General features: G+C 41.9%; 1 protein-coding gene across 14 annotated transcripts in view; it reads right to left on the bottom strand.

The window, feature by feature from the left end:
• mta3 (metastasis associated 1 family, member 3) overlaps positions 1–21396 on the bottom strand; it is a 366201-nt gene that overhangs the window by 244272 nt on the left and 100533 nt on the right. For all 14 annotated transcript variants that reach the window (XM_068045144.1, XM_068045146.1, XM_068045152.1 and 11 more), the window contains exon 6: positions 8094–8211. In XM_068045144.1, coding sequence (XP_067901245.1) covers positions 8094–8211 — 118 coding nt within the window. The remainder of the gene's footprint in view (positions 1–8093; positions 8212–21396) is intronic.

Below are 21396 nucleotides of genomic sequence, written 5' to 3'. Positions count from 1 at the left end.
TGATTTGATAAACGTGGACTTAGAGGATGTAGCCCATGTGGATCTGATGTACTTCGTGCAGCAGAAATGTCAATTATTGCAGGTTGAGACAGCGAAGAATCCAACACTGCAGCTTCTTTGAAACACAATCATAGAAGGATGGCCAGACTCAATTCAGGATGTCCGCAAGCATGCAAGATAGTTTTGGGCATACCGAGACGATCTTGGTATATCCAGGAGAGTATTTATTAAAGGTAAATAGGTCATCATACCAAAGCATGGAGATGTGACATACTATAACAACTACACCAATCTCATATGGACACTGATCAGACCAGAAGACTAGCCAAAGAAACAGTCTATTGGCCAGGCAACCATGACGACACTGAGGTCACAGTGAAGCAGTGCAAGGTAAAGGGCTGCTACCCGACCCGAACCAGACGGAACCCAACGACATGTGATACTATGGGACTCTGTCCAACCCAGACCCGGCCCGGCCGGAGCCGAAAGCCGGACACGGAAGAGCGACCAGACGACATGGGTTGGGTTCGGGTCGGGTCGCTCATCCGGATCCGGCCTTCGGCTCGGACACAGTCCCACAGTATTACCTTTTGCTCTGCTGGGAAGCTGAGCTCAGTAAGTGTCAAAAGTTGAGATGCCTGCCTGAACTGAGAGTCCGGGACATCAAGGAGGGAGACTGAGTCTACGCAGTGAGCGACTCTTTTGTTGCTTATCTGCACAAACTGAAAAACTGATTCGGAATCGGAAGGTAGGTAAAGTGAACATTCCGGTGGTCGGGTCAGGGGGGCTCGGGGAAAAAATGGAAGGATTCGGGCCGGGTTGGGCTCGGGTCCGATGTGTTTCTGTCGGGTTCGGGTCGGGTTTTCTTTTCCTGACCTGAGCAGGCCTTTATGCAAGGCATGCCAACAAAATATGCCAAGTCAGCAAAAGGAACCACTCATTACTCACAAGATGCCTACTTTTCCATGGGCCAAGATTGCGTGTGATTTGTTCCACGTCCATGGGGATGATTTCTTAAGTTGTCACTGAATACTTCTCAACATATCCTATCATCTGTCAATTGCACAATACGTCGAGCACAATGGTCACCAAAACACTAAGTGCCATTTTCAGCCATCTGGAGCACCCAGGGAGGCCATATCGGACAACGCACCTCAATTCACAGGGAAGCCATTCAGGGACACATGCGAAAGTGAAGTGGGGCACTGACCTCACTATGTCATTGCCGCATTATCCAAGATCCAACAGCATGGCTGAGAGAATGCTTCGTACAGTGAAATCACTAATTCAAAAGTGCAGGAAAACCAAACAGGATCTACAGATTGCTATGCTTCACCTCAGAGCCACTCCTCTGAATGCAACAATATTCTCGCCGGCAGAGCTATTATTTGGCAGGCCAGTACAAAAAAAAGTCCACCTCATTTCCATCACTCTACCCTTCCAGAAGTGAGAGGGGCATATTTGGAAAAACAGGGGAGGATGATGTGCATGACAGGAAAGCAGCTAAAGAATTGCCAGATCTAAGGATAGGATGGCAATTAAGAGTTCAGCATCCCACAGAAGGTACATGGCAGCCAGCTAAAGTAACACAAATCTGTCCAGAGCCAAGGTCATACGCACTCAGTACACCCAGTGTACTGTGAGAAGAAGCAGAGGGCAAATCAGAGGGGTAGCTCATTCTCAACATCCAGGTAACTCCAGTGCATCTAGAACAAGGTCCAAGATCACATTCTGTGCAACACACAAGCATCCTCCTGTGACAGATCACAGTGAGACTATCCAACAACCTCAAGCCAACATTCTTTCTTTGGCCTCCTTATCTCGAGAGACAATGGATAAGCGTCTGGAGGTGGTCAGTGGTTTGTGAAGCAGTGCCTGGAGTGGCTATAATGGCCAATTCTAGAGTGACAGGCTATTCCACAGGTGCTGCAGAAAAATTTGTTTGTCGAGGCTGTTACACAGTTGGCTCTCCCCTTGCGCCTCTGTCTTTTTTCCTGCCAACTACTAAGTCTCTTCGACTCGCCACACTTTAGCCCCGTCTTTATGGCTGCCCGCCAGCTCTGGCGGACGCTGGCAACTGACTCCCATGACTTGTGATCAATGTCACAGGATTTCATGTCGCGTTTGCAGACGTCTTTAAAGCGGAGACATGGACGGCCGGTGGGTCTGATACCAGTGGCGAGCTCGCTGTACAATGTGTCTTTGGGGATCCTGCCATCTTCCATGCGGCTCACATGGCCAAGCCATCTCAAGCGCCGCTGACTCAGTAGTGTGTATAAGCTGGGGATGTTGGCCGCCTCGAGGACTTCTGTGTTGGAGATACGGTCCTGCCACCTGATGCCAAGTATTCTCCGGAGGCAGCGAAGATGGAATGAATTGAGACGTCGCTCTTGGCTGACATACGTTGTCCAGGCCTCGCTGCCATAGAGCAAGGTACTGAGGACACAGGCCTGATACACTCGGCCTTTTGTGTTCCGTGTCAGTGCGCCATTTTCCCACACTCTCTTGGCCAGTCTGGACATAGCAGTGGAAGCTATTACAGTTACTACATTGGGGTGCATGAGCCGACCGTCACAAAGATGACGGTTTTAGGAAATGAAGCTGGGCAGTGGAAGGGGTATCAGTAGGGGAGCACTTTGGTGGAAGTGATCATAATTCGATTAGATTTAGAGGGGTTCTGAAAAAGGGCAAAGATAGACCGGCAATAAAAGTTCTCAATTGGGGAAAAGCTAATTTTACAAAATTGAGATGTGATATAACTAAAGGGGACTGGAAACAGCTACTTGAAGGTAAATCAGTGCCAGATCAGTGGAAGGCATTCCAAGAAGAGATAGTGAAGGTCCAGAGTAAATCTGTCCCCTTAACGAAAAAGGGTGGGACTAACAAATCCAGAGCCCCCTGGATATCAAGATATGTAAAGGAGAGTATCAAGAAAAAAGGGAAGCTTATGACAGATACTGAGAGCTCAATACTGCAGAAAACCTAGAGGTGTATAAAAAGTGTAGGGGTGAAATTAAAAAAGAAATTAGGAAAAAAGAGGGCATGAAAAAAATATTGGCAGGTAAAAGCAAGGAAAACACAATTTTTTTTTATAAATGCATAAACAGCAAGAAGATAACTAAAGAAACAATAGGGCCTATTAGGGACCATAAAGGGTAACCTTTGTGTGGAGGCAGAGGACATTGGTATGGTTCTTACTGAATACCTTGCGCCTATTTTCACAAAAGAGAGGGGAAATACAGACATCGTAATCAGGGAGGAGGAATGTGAAATGTTAGATGGAATTAATATAGTGAGAGGAATTATTAAGGGGTTTAACATCTTTAAAAATGGATAAATCCCCAAGCCCGGACGAAATGGATCCTAGGTTGTTAAGGGAAGCAATAGCAGAGGCTCTGGCCATCATTTTCCAATCCTCTCTGGGTACAGGTGTGGTGCCAGAGGACTGGAGGACAGCCAACGTTGTACCATTGTTTAAAAAGGGAGAAAGGGATAGAACGAGTAAATAAGACCAGTCAGCCTAACTTCGGTGGTGGGAAAAATACCGGAAAAAATTCAGAGAGACAGGATAAATTTTCAGTTAGTATTACACGGATTAGTCAAAGACAGTCAGCACGGATTTGTTAAGGGAAGGTCATGTCTGACTAACATGATTGAAATTTTTAAAGAGGTAATAAGGAGGGTCAATGAGGGTAGTGCATTTAATGTAGCCTATATGGATTTTAGCAAGACTTTTGATAAGGTCCCACATGGCAGACTGGTCACAAAAGTAAAAGCCCATGGGATCCAAGGCAAAGTGGCAAGTTGGATACAAATTAAAAGCAAAATACTGCAGATGCTGAAAATCTGAAATAAAAACAAGAAATGCTGGAAATACTCAGCAGGTCTGGCAGCATCTGTGGAGAAGCAGAGTGACCCTTCTTCAGAACAGAGTTGGATATAAAATTGGCTCAGAGGCAGGAAGCAAAGGGTAATGTTCAATGGGTGCTTTTGTGACTGGAAGGTGGTTTCCAGTGGGGTTCCGCAGGGCTCAGTACTAGGTCCCTTGCTTTTTGTGGTATATTTAAATTACCTGGACTTGAATGTAGGGGGCATGATTAAGAAGTTTGCAAATGATACAAAACTTGGCCGTGTGGTTGATAATGAAAAAGAAAGCTGTAGACTGCATGAAGATATCAATGGATTAGTCAGGTGGGTGGAACAGTGACAAATGGAGTTCATCCAGAGAAGTGTGAGGTGATGCATTTGGGGAAGGATAACATGGCAAGGTAATGCACAATAAATGTTAGGATGCTAAGAAGTGTAGAGGAACAGCGGGACCTTGGAGTGCATGTCCACAGATCCCTGAAGGTGGCTGGAAAAATAGATAAGGTGATCAAAAAGGCATACGGGATACTTATATTCTGTGCCTTGGCTAATATAGACAAGAGCTGAGAGGTTATGCTGGAACTTTATAAAACACTAGTGAGGCACAGCGGGAGTACTGCATGCAGTTCTGGCCACTGCACTGTAAGAAAGATGTGATTGCATTTAGAGAGGGCACAGAGGAAATTTACAAGGATGTTGCCTAGACAGGATAATTTTTAGCTATGCAGCAAGATTAGATAAGCTAGGGTTGTTTTCTTTGGAACTGAGGAGGCTGGGGGGAGACCTAATTGAAGTGTATAAAATTATGAGGGGTCTAGATAAAGTGGATAGGAAGACCTTATTCCCCTTGGTTTGAGGGGTCCACAACCAGGGGGCATAGATTTAGGCTAAGAGGTAAAAGGTTTAGAGGGGATTCGAGGGAAATTGTTTTAACCCAGAGGGTGATGGGGATCTGGAACTCACTGTCTCAAAGTGTGAGGCGCAGAAACCCTCATAACATTTAAAAGTACTTGGATATGCACTTGAAATGCCATAACCTACAAGGCTGCGTACCAAGAGCTGGAAAGTGGGATTAGGCTGCATAACTACTTGTTGGCCAGCATGGACATGATGGGCTGAAGGACCTCCTTCTGAGCTATAAATTTCTATGATTCTATGCAACCTTGTTAGAGAGGAAATGATGTAACATAAAATGTGACTCAGTCTCACTCTCAGTTTGCTACTGATTACCAAGCAATGTCTTCCCCAGTAAAAATGTTGAAGTAATCATTTGGCATATTAACTATTTTAAGTTTAGGATTCTCACCTGGTGTCTGACCAACCTTTTACTGTTACAGTACTGAAAACATTTCTTACTATGAAAACTTTTACATCTGCAGCTATGCTCATTTCTGGGTTCCTCTTTGCCTTTCTGATCAGCTGTGGCTCAGTCAAAAGCACCCTCGCGTCTGAGTCAGAAAGTCTTGGGCTCAATGTTAGCACAAAAATCAGGGCCGACACTCTAGTGCAGTATTGGGAGAGTGCTGCACTGTTGGAGGTGCCGTCTTTTGGATGGGACGTTAAACTGAGGCTCTGTCTGATCCTCAGGTGGATGTAAATGATCCCATGGCAAAATTTCAAATAAGAGCAAGGGAGTTATCCCTTAATTAACATCTTGTCATTATCACACTTTTATTTGTGGGAGCTTTCTCTGCGCAAATTGGATGCTGCACTTCCTACATTTCAACAGAATACTTCAGAAAGTATTTATAAAGAGCTTTGGGATGCTCTGTGGTTGTGAAAGATGCTATATAAATGCAAGTATTTCTTTTGCACCACTTTTTTTCATGTTTTTCTATTCATTCCCTTCAGCTTTTTCATTTTGCTTCCTTATTGCACTTGCCTGTTTGGTTCCATTTAGGATGAATTTCGCTTAGCCTCCACTTGCCAATCCTAGGTCTGCATTTATCCTGTTAATACAGCAGTATGCCATTGGAAACATGTTCTACTTGTCCTTTACTGATTTCCTAATTTCCCAATCAATTTACCCAAACTTTACCCTCATTCGCTTGAAGTTGGCCTTTGATTCCCATTATTGATTCCCTTAATTACATATATGGTCAAATTTGATAAATTTTGCGATACTACCACCCAAGGGTGCCACAATTTTATTTTCTGCATGTTGTCTGCAGTTACCACCATCAAGTCAAGTTGTGCATTGTCTTGGCTGATCCACTTACACATGAAGCGCTTACGCTTTAAGTTTATGAAAATCAAATTTAACCATTTGAGCAACCCCAATTTCAATGTCCCCACTAAAATAATGTTCCTAATAAATTCTTTTTATCCTGCAGAAGTTAAAAAAAAACTTTGCGTTATGACCTCGTGGTATGTCTTTTTCACATGATAAATGCCCAGAGTAGTTTGTCAAACAACTTTCCACCTCCCTCTGACTCAACCTGTTTAACTTCCGTCACTGAACGATTTTTTTTCCTCTGTTTAAAACAGTGTGCCTTTAATACACTGCTAAAAACTGTGTACCTTTAAGACAGAGAGAAGTATTAGATTTCTGAGAACAGTGTGTCACAGCTGCACCTGTTCCCTAGGCCACAGCAGGAGAGTAGGGAGGTTGCATGGTGTACTACAACTTTTAACTGTGTGTAAAAACCAGCTTGAACTAGCGAAGCACCAGCGAAGCATGCTTACTGGAAGAAGGAGCTGTCTATTTCTCAGCAGTAACTCTACAATGAGCTCCTGGCTGTGTTAATTGCCTAAGGAGAAAAAAAAACCCTTTGAAGAGAACATTTGTATTGCTGGAGGTAGCAAAATTCCTTTTCTTTACTTCCAACCTAAGAAGTCTTTGCTTCAAGATTGTTTTCTGGAATTTGCAGTAAAGCTTCGACTGAAAGACTACCACTTTTCAAATCCAAATATAGACCTGTCGTTATACTCTGTGTTGAAAGAACTGTGTGACGCCTGCTGCATCCAAAGCGCTTTGAACATTTATCAATTAAAAACTGATCAAATTCGCCTGGAGACTTCAAGCGGCATTACTTTTACACTAGGATACCTCACCCATCGGGAACGTAACCCACAAAGACTTACAACCCAGTTATCTATTTATTCTTAAGAAACAGCTAATTTTTAAAAACACTATTTTTTAAAATGATTTTTGAATGCATGTGTGTGAATGGGGGAGTTAGGATAAATACCAAGTTATAAGGTCTTTAGACATAAATTTATCTTAATAGTGTTTAAGATTTAGTTTATGAATAGTTAATTTTTTGTTGTCTGAAGATTCCTGGTTTAGTCTGTTTTATTCCGGGGTGACTAAAGTGTTTAATTTGGCTGTTTTCCAGTTAGGTGGGAAAACTTTAATAATACGCTGCGACCTGTGGCGTGATGGGACTGAATTGACAGGGAATTACTCCCGCCGCGGTCCTAACACTTCCTAGGTATCTAAGACATGTACAGTTACACCATCTAACTTTCCTTTCTTCATATTTCTAGAATATTCTATAGAATATGTTGCCTTCACTACACAATCTTAAAATTATTACTCTTTTGAGTACAGAACCACTTTAGCAACTTCAAAAAAATGTTTTCCAACATAAAACATCTGTAAACAATAAGTGAGGAAAGGTGATAAGAAATCCTATCTGCATAACTGAAGAACAATTATTTTTCTTAATTAAAAGAACAAAAGCTGACTGGAAACTGACACTGTCCCTCTTCTGCACTAGCACAGAAAGGTGCTGAGATTGCTACATCAATATTTCAGATTGGGCTGGAACATGCATTTGCACCATGCAAGCTTTCCCAGCCAAGAAAAGACAAAAGTACCTTACTTATTCCCATACTTCTTTCAATGTGGAACTATAAGAATTGCATCAACTTTTCTATTTTTCCCCCTTCCCTATGGAGAAATGTCTGGCATCTTTAGTGCCACTCAAAACAACTGAACATTTGGCATATGGGGATATTGTAGGTACAAATTCATGTTATACCAATAGGGCACATATGTTTCTTGTGACATTTACAAAAATGACCACCACACTTTTAAAATTATATTTACAATAATATTGGTGTTATTTTACAATATAAAACATTAAAACAGTACTGCAGTTCTCAAAATTAAAGCTAGTTAAATAATAAAGTTGGTCTTTCAATTTATGAGCTGTGCAAATACAATTCCACTTCCTCTTGAAGACGCTGGTTCATGTGGTACAACGAAATAGCATCCTTACCTTCATTCAACATGTCTGAAATATCTGCTTGGTATCGAGTGCCTACTCGTATTTCTCCTTTGTCTGCCAGAAGTGTTTTCTGTGAGGGATCATAGACCAAGGAGTAGAAAAAGCCATCCTACACAACAGAAAATAAGTATTTAAAAATGACTATGAAAATTGCCAAACATATGAAGAAACAAAATAAATAAATCATAAAATTGTCACCAAGGTTACATTAAATTCTACTTCCCACAGAATAGCAGAGGATCCACATTATGGAGATAAATCATTGAGCTACTTTTGCTTGGCCATTCACAAATATCTATATCCTCAAAATAAGCAATGCACAACCTAAGCTAAAACCAAATTCTAGAGCCAGGTTCAGCCTCAGAATGCAGAGACTCTGGAGTTGTCCTTCTTGCACTTCCACCTGTCACACACTGAATTTTACACATGTTCCTTATACACTGCTACATTTTCAGACAATGGACATTCATAAAGTCAGAATATACCACAGACCATAGTAAAAGAGCGAATACTGTAGTTGGAGTGGATATGAAAGGCAGAAAGATACTATCTCACAGCCGCCACTTAACTGTAGAATCCGTGCTATAGGTATTTGAAATCTGTTCAAAAGCACAACCTGATTCCCTTTGGACTCCCTAGGACACCTCCAAATCCAGGGATCCCTCTTTGAAAATCTATGGTTTAACCACTGTCGGTGAACATAATTGTGTGGCGTAGTTATTCATACAAATTTCCAATGTCCCAGAGTTTGTACTCCTCCACATGCTGAGTGGAGTTGTGGTGTTTGCCCCTTCCTCCCACTCCATTGGCAGGTTCCACATATACAACAGCTGCAGAGCAAACTCCCAACCCCAGCCTTCAGCATTTTCATGACTGTGATCAGAAGCAATGATCCTGGAAACATGCCAACTACGCTTCAGAATTTGCTGATCTAGCCCTAAGCATCATCTGAATCATGGGAGGTTATCAGGATAATGGTGATTACCACAAGATAGCCGCCACCACAATGTGTCTAGACGACACATTCAGTATTCCTTGTGCAAATCGAGTACTTTCTCAGAAATCCCTTTTTACATAAGTTGTGGACAGACTAACAGCCACTTAATAATAAATTAGAAATGAGCTTAGGAGCTCCTCGAGCCACAAAACCAACTAAGCTAGTCAAGTAATTCAGGTGAGCTTCAGGATGGTCGGAATGAGACATGATGACCTCCCAATCCCCACTGGAACATTCCCACTAACAGGCTTCTTTGCATGCTGGAACAGTAAGCTGCCGAGGTGAGAAATTAAGGCACCACAGACAAAAAAAAATCTCGAGGAAACAAAGCTAAGAAATCGGAACTGACTCTCAGACTTGGTTCAGCAAGAAGGGTGTAGGCTAAAAGAGTCTCTCCATAGTGGATGATCATTCAGATCTAAATTAGTATCAGCTACTCTTTATTTTCTGTGTTCTTTGATCTCCTCGATTGACCGCCTGGGTAGGGGCATTAAATGACATGGCAACTCAAGTAAGTGCACATGATTGAGTACACAGCCCAGCATACCATGTATATTCTCAAACCGGACAAGAAATTTAGTGCACTGATAGTTTGTGGGGGAAGGGGAAGAATTGTCTCATACATTAAGTCATTGCAGCGGATGTTACCACAGCTTACTCTGAGGGATTGCACTAACCTTATCCTGACCTAGTCCTGCTCTCCAATAGTCTCCCAATTCCCACCCTCCAGTTCCCAGACTGAGGTTGTGCACAGCTAAGACAGTGTAGGGAACAGTCAGCAGACACAATGTCAAATTTAGGTGTCAGCCTTGGGGGTGGCTAAACCATTGCCAATGAGTCAGAAGAATGTGAATTCAAGTCCTACTCGAGAGACTGGTGCACCTAATTTAGGCTGACACTTTTGTACAGTATTGAGGGAAGGCTACACTCTCCGTGGTGCTGTCTTTCCATTGAGATAGTAAACCAAGGTTCTATCCACTGCCTCTCAGATAAATATAAACAATTCCATGGTACTATCCGAAGAACAGCAAGAGTTCTCTCAGTGTCCTCGCCAACATTTATTCCTCAATTATCACCACTAAAATGGATTATCTCGTCATTTATGCCATTGCTGTTTGTGGGACCTTGCTGCGTGCAAACTTGTTGCACATTTCTCCACATTACAACAGTGAGTACATTTCAAAAAGGACTTCAATAGGCAATCTGAGGTCATGAAAGTTGCTATATGGAAAAAAGGAAAATTCTCTTCCTTTCCACCATTCTGGAAAGCCCAGCGACTGATGGGGTTGTTTCTCGAATGCAACAAATTTGAATCTAATGCTGTTTGAAAGGAAGTGTGTTACAGGTACTGAAAAATGTATTTAAAAAAAAGTCACTTACGAAGAAAGAAGTAGTAATCTGGATTGAAAATGTTGACCCTCATCTTGTATACAGGACCCAGTTTTTCTCCAATAAAAGTTGGCCAGTAACTAGGTCAACACTTACGTAGGCCACCTTATACACAAACATACATGGTAGCATCCAATGCTTATGATGGCCAGTATGTTGTTGTACTGCTATGTATGTTACTTATAATGGAAAATTATTCAACACTTGCTGTTACGAGATATGTGTCAACATTGTTAAAAATGAGTTACATCTGTGAATGAGGCCATAGTCAAGACAATCCACTGGTGTCTCTGTGCTATGGTACAGCAGCAAAGCAGTTCTGTTAATAAGGAAGCATAGGAGCTAAGTGACCTGGGGGTACACACAAATCTTTGAAGATGGCAAGACAAGTTAAGAAACTGTTAAAAAAGCATACACAATCCTTGGCTTTATAAATAGAGGCATGAAGTACAAAAGCAAGGAAGTTACACTGAACCTTTATAAAAACACTGGTTAGGCTCCAGCCTAGACACCACACTTTAGGAAGAATGTCAAGGCTTCAAGAGAGTGCAGAGTAGATGTACTAAAATGGTACCAAGCATGAAGGACTTCAATTACAAATGGAGACTCGAGAAAGGGGGTTGTTCTGCCTAAAGCAAAGCAAGTTAAGGGGTAATTTCATAGAGCTTTTCAAACATACGAATAATTTTGATAGAATAAAGGAGAAACTGTTTTTAATGACAGAAAGTAACCAGAAATCATAGATTTAAGGCAATAGGCAAAAGAACCAGAAGTGACACGTGGAAACACTTATCGTTTACGCAGCGAGTTATCATCGCGTGTACACTTCCTGAAAGGATGGTGGAAGCAGATTCAGTAGTACCTTTCAAGAGGGAACTGGATAAATACTTGAAGCGAATAAAAGTACAGGGCTATGGGGAAAAGAGAAAGGAAGTGGCACAATGAGCTGAATGCTCTCCTTCTCTACAATATCATTCCATGATACTAATAAAATTGTTGCTGCAAGCTTGATAACTTGGAGTCAAGAAGAGCTTGTGTCTTCTTTCTTTGCCTATTCTTATTCACTGCTGACGACCATGGGGGTTGTGGACAATGCTATCAAGTGGCACTTACTCCCTAATAACCGGCTCACCAATGCTCAGTTTGGGTTCCACTAACATCACTCAGCTCCAGCCTTCAATACGTCCTTGGCCCAAAAATGGACAAAAATTAATTCCAGAGGTGAGGTGAGATTGCCCTTGACATCAAGGCAGCATTTGACCAAGTCTAGCATTAAGGAGCCCTAGTAAACTTGAAGTCAATGGGAATCAGAGGGAAAACTTTCCACTGGCTGGAATCATGTCCAGCACAAAGAAATATGATTGGCCTCCAACAACCACAATCAGCTCAGCCCCAGAACATTGCTGCAGGAACTCCTCAGGGTAGTGTCCTAAGCCCAACCATTTTCAGCTGCTTCATCAATGACCTTCCCTCCATCATAAGTTCAAAAGTAGGGGCGTTTGTTGATGATCGCACAGTGTTCAGTTCCATTCACAACTCCTCAGACAATGAAGGAATCCATGCTCACGTGCAGCAAGACCTCGACAATCTTCGGGCTTGGGCTGATTAAGTGGCAAGTAACATTTGTGTCACACAAGTGCCTGGCAATGACCATCTCCAACAACAGAAAGTTTAACCACTTTCCCTTAAAATTCACTGGCATTACGATCATCAAATCTCCTACAATTAACATCCTGGTGGTCACCATTGACCAGAAACTTAACTGGACCAGCCACATAATACAGTGGCTATCAGAACAGGTCAAGGGCTGGATACTCTGCAGTAAATAACACATTTCCCGACACCCCAAAGCCTTTCCACCAACTACAAAGCACAACTCAGGAGTGTGATAGAATACTTTCCACTTGCCTGGATGAGTGCAACTTGAACAAAACTCAAGGAACTCATCACCATTTAAGACAAAGCAGCCCACTTGATTGGCATCCCGTCCACCACCTTCAACATTCACTCCTTCCACCACCAGTAGAACGTGGCTGCAGTGTGTACCACCTATAAGATGCAAGGCAGCAACCTGCCAAGGCTTCTTCAACAGCACCTCTCAAACCTATGACCACTACCATTTGCAAGTGTTACGAAAGTGCTTCCATTTTTTGTAAATAAAATTTTTTGAGGACTCAAAATTAAATGGTGGAAATTGATTCGATTTTGGAAGGCTGAAGCTTTCATAGATGCTGGACTTGGTTTTGTTGTTGGCAGTTCACTGAAAGGACACACATGTTGTGTTTGAAACAACCTTTACTAGATGTCACTTGCCTTATGATAAATAAACAACAGAAACCTTGATGACCTGAGGAAGATGTTTACAGAGAAGTGACATGTCAAGATTTATGAGGGTCAGGAGATTCTGACCTGTGTTTGGGGTTTCGCTTCTGAGATATTGTTTTGATTTAGTTGGAGTGTGGACTGTGTTTGAAAAGCAGTTAAAGATCAACCTGCCAAGGACTAACCCCACCACCCCCCCCCCCCCCACCCCCCAGCTCATCTTCCCTGCACCTCTCTAAAAGACCCTGAAAAGTGTGTCAGCTCCTCTTTCCTTCTGTCTTTGAAAAAACCCTGCAAAACCAGAGTGTGATAGCGGAAGCCTCTGATGCCACATTTCTCCTGGAAAGCCAATTTGACTATTTCTCGCCATCTCCAGAACTAACTGCTTCTGAAAAGATCCCAGTGAGCTATCACCGTATACCCAGACGCCAGACCAAAAGGGACAACAGTCATCCTTCCATATCTTCTCTTTTTTTCTTCAAGAATTAGCAAGTATTTGGCCAAAGTATTTTTTTTGTAACAGAGCTCTGTAGAATTTCTTTATATTTTACATTGTGTGTGTGTGTGTGTGTGTGTGTGTGTGTGTGTGTGTGTGTGTGTAGTATTTTAAAAGGGAACTTTAATATTTCAATCTGTGTATTCACACTTTGCTTCATTACTGGATAAGTCTTGTTTTATAATAAACTAATAATTTTGTTATTTATTAAAGAAACCTGGTTGGTGTATTTTATTTTGGGATGAAGAGTTGAGTATATGACTGACCGAATCAGTAACCGGGTAAACATTTAAAAAAATATATGGTGTGACCTGTGGAGAAGTGGAACTAGAAAAGACAGTGCACCCCTCCTACCTCGGTGGTAACTCAAACGCATGGGCACATCACCACCTCCAAGTCATACACCATCTTGACTTGGAAATTTATCACCATTCCTTCACAGTCACCAAGTCAAAACTTGGAACTCCCTGCTAAACAGCACAATGGAAACAGCTTCACCAGCGGATTGCAGTGATTCAAGGTGGCAGCTGCCTACCACCTTCTCAGGGGCAATAATTGCTGGCCTTGCCACCAACACCCACATCCCATGAATGAATAAAAATAAAGAATTCTTCAACCACACTCTAGCCTGGCAAGCTTCAGTAGCCAACTAGAGGTGTAGTCTCTGGATTAAGTATACAAACATTAAGCCAAAGCTTTGCTAATTTCTGAAGCGGAACAGATTCATCCAGAATCATTATTTGTTGATTATTTCCATGAAAAAAAATCAAAAGAAAAACATTAGATCAGTAGTGGTTATTCTCTAAACTATATTATGTTATCAATCCAATAATCTACCTCTAAATCATGCAGCTTGATTGGCTTTGCCCTTACAAGGAGATAAGCCATACTTTCCCCTTCTCCCACAATACCTCTGCCATTTTGTTGTGGGCATTAGCAAGTTTCAAAATAGAGGCTATAGCGCAACTCAACTGCCAACTTACGATTTCTTAAAAACATCTATAATGTAGTAGCATTTTCAAATGAAGACCTTACTCTTCTAAATATTAATAAAAGACAATGAACAAGAAAGACAAATTAAAGACCTGGGACAAAACAGAGAAAAGAGCAGAACAATAATGAAAGAGAGCAACAACGAAAGCCAGGTAAAGACTGACTTGCATTGACATAGCACTTTTCATGACCTCGGGGTGCCCCAAAGCATTTTATAACCAACGCAGTACTCTTGAAGTGTAGGAAACACGGTATCAATCTGCACACAGCAAGGGACCACAAAAAGCATATGATGACCAGATAGTCCGTTTTAGTAATATTGGCTGAGGAATTAATATTGGCCAGGATAATAAAAGTGTAATGGTACTATAACAGTAAAGAAATGTCCATCTCTGCATAAACAAATTTCTTTTTTGAATTAGATTTTGACAAATGAAAACATGTGACACCATTCAACTTTCAGATCCACCCATGATTAGATATCTTTCCATGATATTCATCATTCCTCAACACTGCTCTTGCCGTTTCCCATGATCTACACTCTACGCCATGCACCATCACATGCACACTCTCCACCTCTCTTTTTGGCAGAACCAACTCTCTATTTCAGAGCTGTCCTGTTTCACCTTTTGTTTCACCTCCCCATTCAATCTTATACTTTGTCATGTTTTCCCATCCCCTCTGACCACCTTCTTTCTTATGCTGAACGATCAGTCCTCAGCTTCATTTCCTTACATCATCACCTCAGTGAATTCTGAGCTCAACACCACGTTGAGCTCTTCTTCCGTCGCTTTCGCCTCCATGCCAACTTCTTTGGCCAGGAGTCACCCCCCACCGCTCTGCACAATGAACACTTTCTTCCATCTTCAGCATTTTCATTCGACCTGGACACCTCCCTCTGGCCTCTTACCCTTCCTGATCTTTTCATTTGGAAATGTCAGCGTAACATCGGCCATCTCAATTTCTCTACGCCCCTCACTTACTCTAGCCAATCTCCCTCTGAACCTTCAGCACACCTTTCCCTCAGGTTCAACCTTGACACTGTCATTCAGCCTGCTGACAAGGGCAGTTCTGTTGTTTGGCAATCAGGCCTTTACCTTGTAGAGGCAGAATGACAACCCTTTATCTCTTCCACCCATCCCTGACCATGAACCCACCAATGAACATCAAACTTTATGTCGTCATTGTCGACAGGAATAGTGCCGGAAGACTGGAGGATAGCAAATGTTGCCCCCTTGTTCAAGAAGGGGAGCAGAGACAGCCCTGGCAATTATAGACCTGTGAGCCTTACTTCGGTTGTGGGTAAAATGTTGGAAAAGGTTATAAGAGATAGGATTTATAATCATCTTGAAAAGAATAAGTTCATTAGCGATAGTCAGCACGGTTTTGTGAAGGGTAGGTCGTGCCTCACAAACCTTATTGAGTTTTTCGAGAAGGTGACCAAACAGGTGGATGAGGGTAAAGCCGTGGATGTGGTGTATATGGATTTCAGTAAGCCATTTGATAAGGTTCCCCACGGTAGGCTATTGCAGAAAATACGGAAGTATGGGATTGAAGGTGATTTAGAGCTTTGGATCAGAAATTGGCTAGCTGAAAGAAGACAGAGGGTGGTGGTTGATGGCAAATGTTCATCCTGGAGTTTAGTTACTAGTGGTGTACCGCAAGGATCTGTTTTGGGGCCACTGCTGTTTGTCATTTTTATAAATGACCTGGACGAGGGTGTAGAAGGGTGGGTTAGTAAATTTGCGGATGACACGAATGTCAGTGGAGTTGTGGATAGTGCCGAAGGATGCTGTAGGTTACAGAGGGACATAGATAGGCTGCAGAGCTGGGCTGAGAGATGGCAAATAGAGTTTAATGCGGAAAAGTGTGAGGTGATTCACTTTGGAAGGAGTAACAGGAATGCAGAGTACTGGGCTAATGGGAAGATTCTTGGTAGTGTAGATGAGCAGAGAGATCTTGGTGTCCAGGTACATAAATCCCTGAAAGTTGCCACCCAGGTTAATAGGGCTGTTAAGAAGGCATATGGTGTGTTAGCTTTTATTAGTAGGGGGATCGAGTTTCGGAGCCACGAGGTCATGCTGCAGCTGTACAAAACTCTGGTGCGGCCGCACCTGGAGTATTGCGTGCAGTTCTGGTCACCGCATTATAGGAAGGATGTGGAAGCTTTGGAAAGGGTGCAGAGGAGATTTACTAGGATGTTGCCTGGTATGGAGGGAAGGTCTTACGAGGAAAGGCTGAGGGACTTGAGGTTGTTTTCGTTAGAGAGAAGGAGGAGAAGAGGTGACTTAATAGAGACAATAAGATAATCAGAGGGTTAGATAGGGTGGATAGTGAGAGTCTATTTCCCCGGATGGTGATGACAAACACGAGGGGACATAGCTTTAAGTTGAGGGGTGATAGATATAGGACAGATGTTAGAGGTAGTTTCTTTACTCAGAGAGTAGTAGGGGCGTGGAACGCCCTGCCTGCAACAGTAGTGGACTCGCCAACTTTAAGGGCATTTAAGTGGTCATTGGATAGACATATGGATGAAAATGGAATAGTGCAAGTCAGATGGTTTCACAGGTCGGCGCAACATAGAGGGCCGAAGGGCCTGTACTGCGCTGTAATGTTCTATGTTCTATCAATTCCTGGACTGTCACTGACACATCTCTTCTGGAGACCTGTCCCACCCCACCATAGCTTCCAACCTCACAGTCACCCAATTCCACACAGCCCAGTTCTACCATCTTCCTATGATCCACTGCCCTGGTTGACCCATCATTTCAGTCTGTCCTTGCCCCAAGGAACTGATTTCTTCCTACTTCAACTCTCTTTCCTGCCCATGTCCAGTCTCTTCCAACCTCTCAACTCTTCCGACACCGGCTGCCACTTTAATAGTTTCCAGGCCCTAACCTTCTTTTCCCACTATACCTCCTTCGCAACATAACAGTCTGCAGGCTCTCTTCTGCTTCTTTCTTACTTCTCCTTTGACTCAGTCCTCCAAATAAAAGGTGCCACTCTGGGAAGCCATATGGATCCTAGCTATAATAAAAGCAAAATACTGCGGATGCTGGAAATCTGAAACAAAAACAAGAAATGCTGGATTCACTCAGCAGGTCTGGCAGCATCTGTGGAAAGAGAAGCAGAGTTAACGTTTCGGGTCAGTGACCCTTCTTCGGAACTCCTTTGGATCCTAGCTATGCCTGCCTTTCTTGAGATATATAGAACATGCCTTGTTCCAATCCTACTTAGGCCCCTCTTATACCTCTTTTTCCAGCAGTGATGACTGTATCACCACAAATTAGAAAATTTCATCAACTTTGCTTCCAATTTCCACTCCTCCCTTGCCCTCACATGGTTCATCGGATGACTTGTCCCTTCCCTTCCTCAACTTCAAATCACAGAATGGTTACAGCACAGGAGTCCATTTTGGCCTGTCTCCATTCCAGCTCTCACCAAAAGCAAATCAGCTAATCCCATTCCCCCATCCTTTCCCTGTAGCCCTGCAAATATTTGAGATAATTATCCCAATTCCCCTTTGAGAACCACAATTGAATCTGCCTCCACCACATGCTCAGGAAGCGCATTCCAGGTCCTTACCACTCACTGCACAGAAAAGCTTTTCCTCAAGTGAAACAGCAATTCACTTATACATTTTTCAATTCAGTATACTGTATTTGTTGCTCACAATGTGGTCTCCTCTACACTGGGGAGACTAAGCACAGATTGGGTGATCACTTTGCTGAGCACCTCCATTCAGTCCACAAGCATAACCCTGAGCTTCCAGTCGCTTGCCATTTTATTTCTCCGACCCACTCTCACTCTGATCTGGGCCTCCAACACTGCTCCAATGAAGCTCAACAAGGAGCAGCACCTCATCTTTCAATAAACTACTTTACAATCTTCCAGAATCAATGATTTCTACAGCTTCAGCTCAATCAATTCTCCTATTTTTCGGACAGCAGTTTCTGACGTGGCTATTTACAGCTCCTCTTGACCCATCTTTTGTTCCTTTACTTGTCCAATTATCACCCTTTTTGCCTTGCATCATCATCCCTTTTGTCATCCAACGACTCATGCCCTCCACTATAACAGACCTTCCCGTCTTTAAATTGTGACAAAAGGTCATCGACCTGAAACGGTAACTGTTTCTCTATCCAGATGCTCCATGACCTCCTGAGCATTGCCAGTATTTTGTTTTTATTATAGCAAGGACCAATATTGCTCCACAACATTTATATAGTTTATTCACTTTGCAATCCAGTTTCCTACTTCAATTTTTTGTTCTCTTTCTTTTTTTTTAAAAAAAGGATGGCTTTCTGCCTTGCTTCATCCCATCCAGCCTCTTTGCCTCAACCTGGAGTCTTTCCATCTGACCATCCAAGCCAGAATGACACTCCCCAGCCACCCAAGGTCAGATGGCAAGCCCCATTTCTCCCTGATGAAGAATGACAGTTCCAATTATTTTCTATTACCTGTTCCTACACTGCGATCTGTTAGTAGGTGGCTGGGAAGCAGTAGCAACAAAGGCAGGCACCAGAAGATTCCTTGTCAGGTAAACTGAAATTACTTTATATTTTTAATTTGAAAACACAAGAGGAAGGTTAGATGGTATTTGAAAACAAGTTTTGAACAACAAAGCTCTTTCTGAAACCCAGTATTATCTCCCTAACTTCTGCAATTATGGCATTAAAAACATTAATCATCAAAAAATGAATGTATTAACTGCAGAGGTGAAGAGTGATTAATTGACAGTCCTAATATAAACATAAATTGCAAAATAAAAGTTGCACTGGGTGACTTCTGTGTACAAGTGAAGATTCCTTATTTTCTGTTAAAAACGGTCATTAAAACCAGGTAAAAAATTCATAACTTTAATGCTAAATTACTATTCAAATGCACAAAGGGATCTCAACTTAAATCTCACCTACTTCCTGAGAATAAAAATATTAGAAGTAAACCACTGCATCTTTTTGGGGATATATGAGAAGTACATCTCCCAAAGTACTCTTTCAAATTTTACATTAGGCAACTCAAAAATATTAACATTTCAATTTTAGCCAATTTTACCACAATCAGAAGTGAATTCTTTATTCTCTAAAATAGATTAAAATAGACAACCTGCTGCAATTTTCTTAATTTAAATTCTATAAAAGTTAAATTACCCGACATATTGAATGAATAAAAAATGAGTATGAAAATGAATGAAAGGTATTACAAAAACTATTTTCAAAAGCTATTACTGGATATTGAAGAAACAAACAAAAAGAGAGTAAATGGGTGAGAACAAAAAGTGCAGGAAATACTCACCGTCTGAGTATTTCCTGTGCTTTGTTCTCATTTCAGCGTTCCAGCATCTGCAGTATTTTGCTCTTATTTGACAGTAAATGGGTGTTGTTCAAATTGGAGATGGATTGGAAGTGATATGACAGTGCCGGTTTCAGTTTGGTCTCAGTATATTTAGGTTATTTTGATGTGGGCATATGAAGCATAATCTCAATGTTCTGATTACACAAATTTGGTTTAGGAAAACAGCAAGGAGGGCTGTAAAAGACTTAAGATTAGTGGAATGAACACAGTTGACAGATGCAACTTAATGTTGAGAGGCATGAGGAATACATCTCGGGGGAGAAAACAAGGATTAGGAGTATAGACTCAATGGAAATACAGAGATATATGAAGTTCAAGATGCATCATTCTCTCAAAGTGAGAGTGCAAGTAGAGAAAGTTATAAAAAGTGGTGATAGCATTTTGGGTTTAATAAATAGGGGCATAAAATACAAGAGTAGAGAAGTAATGTTAAATTTGTACACACATTGGTTAGATCACTGTTAAGAATACTGTTCCCATTACAGAAAACACATTAGAACACAGTGACTGTACATCATAGATTCACCAGAACAATACCAAGGATGAGAAACTGTAGTTACAACAAAAAACTGGAGATGCTGGGACTAATCCTACTTGAGCAGACATGGTTAAGAAATGGATTAATATACATTTTTTTTAAATTATGAAGGATTTGATTGGATGAATATGGGAAGACTATTTCCTCTAATTATGGAGTATGTAATAAGAGGTCCTCAATTTAAAATGGCCACTAAAACAGTGCGTGGAGAGATCAAGAGAAACTTTTTTCAACAGAATGTTGTTGAAGCATGGAATGCTTTGCCTTAGGGACTGGATGAGGCAAAGACCATGGCATCAAGGAAAAACTGAATAAATATTTGAAATAAAGGAAGATATGGGCCAAGGACAGAGCACAATGCAGTGGGATCAATATTCAATGGCTCCAGCAAAGAACTAGCATGGACATGGGCCAGATGACTTCTTTCTATGCTATAAGTGTCTGCTGTTCTAAATAAACACTCCACGGATTTGCTGTCGGTTTTGAAATTCATACCTCAGAAGTTATGAAATCAGCAAACTCTCATCGAGCGCCCCACAGATAAGTTCCAATATCCCACGAACCAAGCCAATCTGCAAATGTTTGACTGCCTCTAATCATAGCATCACTAATTGTAACATGGTACACAGAGATAAATATATCAGTGCCATTTGAATCATGAACACCCCAACATTTCATTTGTTCAGATGCAGTGATGTTTACTTTTTACATAGAAAAAACACTAAAGATGGCTATTAGAGTCCAAATTTCACAACACCACAAGAAATAGGAGCAGTAATAAACCATATGGCCCATTGAGCCCGCTCCGCCATTCAGTACGATCATGGCTGATCTTGGGCTTCAATTCCACTTTCTTGCCCACTCCCCATATCCCTTGATTCCCTGAGAGACCAAAAATCTATCTATCCCAGCCTTAAATATATTCAATGATGGAGCATCCACAACCCGCTGAGGTAGAGAATTCCAAAGATTCACAACCCTTTGAGTGTAGTAATTTCTCCTCATCTCAGTCCTGAATGATCGGCCCCTTATCCTGAGACTGTGCCCCCACGTTCTAGATTCCCCGACCGGTGGATACAATCTCTCAGGCTTCTACCCCATCAAGCCCTTTCAGAATCGTGTCTGTCTCAATTAGATCGCCTCTCATTCTTTTAAACTCCAGAGAATATAGGCACAATTTATTCAGCCTCTCATCACAGGACTA

Source organism: Heterodontus francisci, chromosome 13, assembly GCF_036365525.1.
Source record: "Heterodontus francisci isolate sHetFra1 chromosome 13, sHetFra1.hap1, whole genome shotgun sequence".
Lineage (NCBI taxonomy): Eukaryota > Metazoa > Chordata > Chondrichthyes > Heterodontiformes > Heterodontidae > Heterodontus > Heterodontus francisci.
This window is presented reverse-complemented; position numbering and strand designations above follow the sequence as displayed.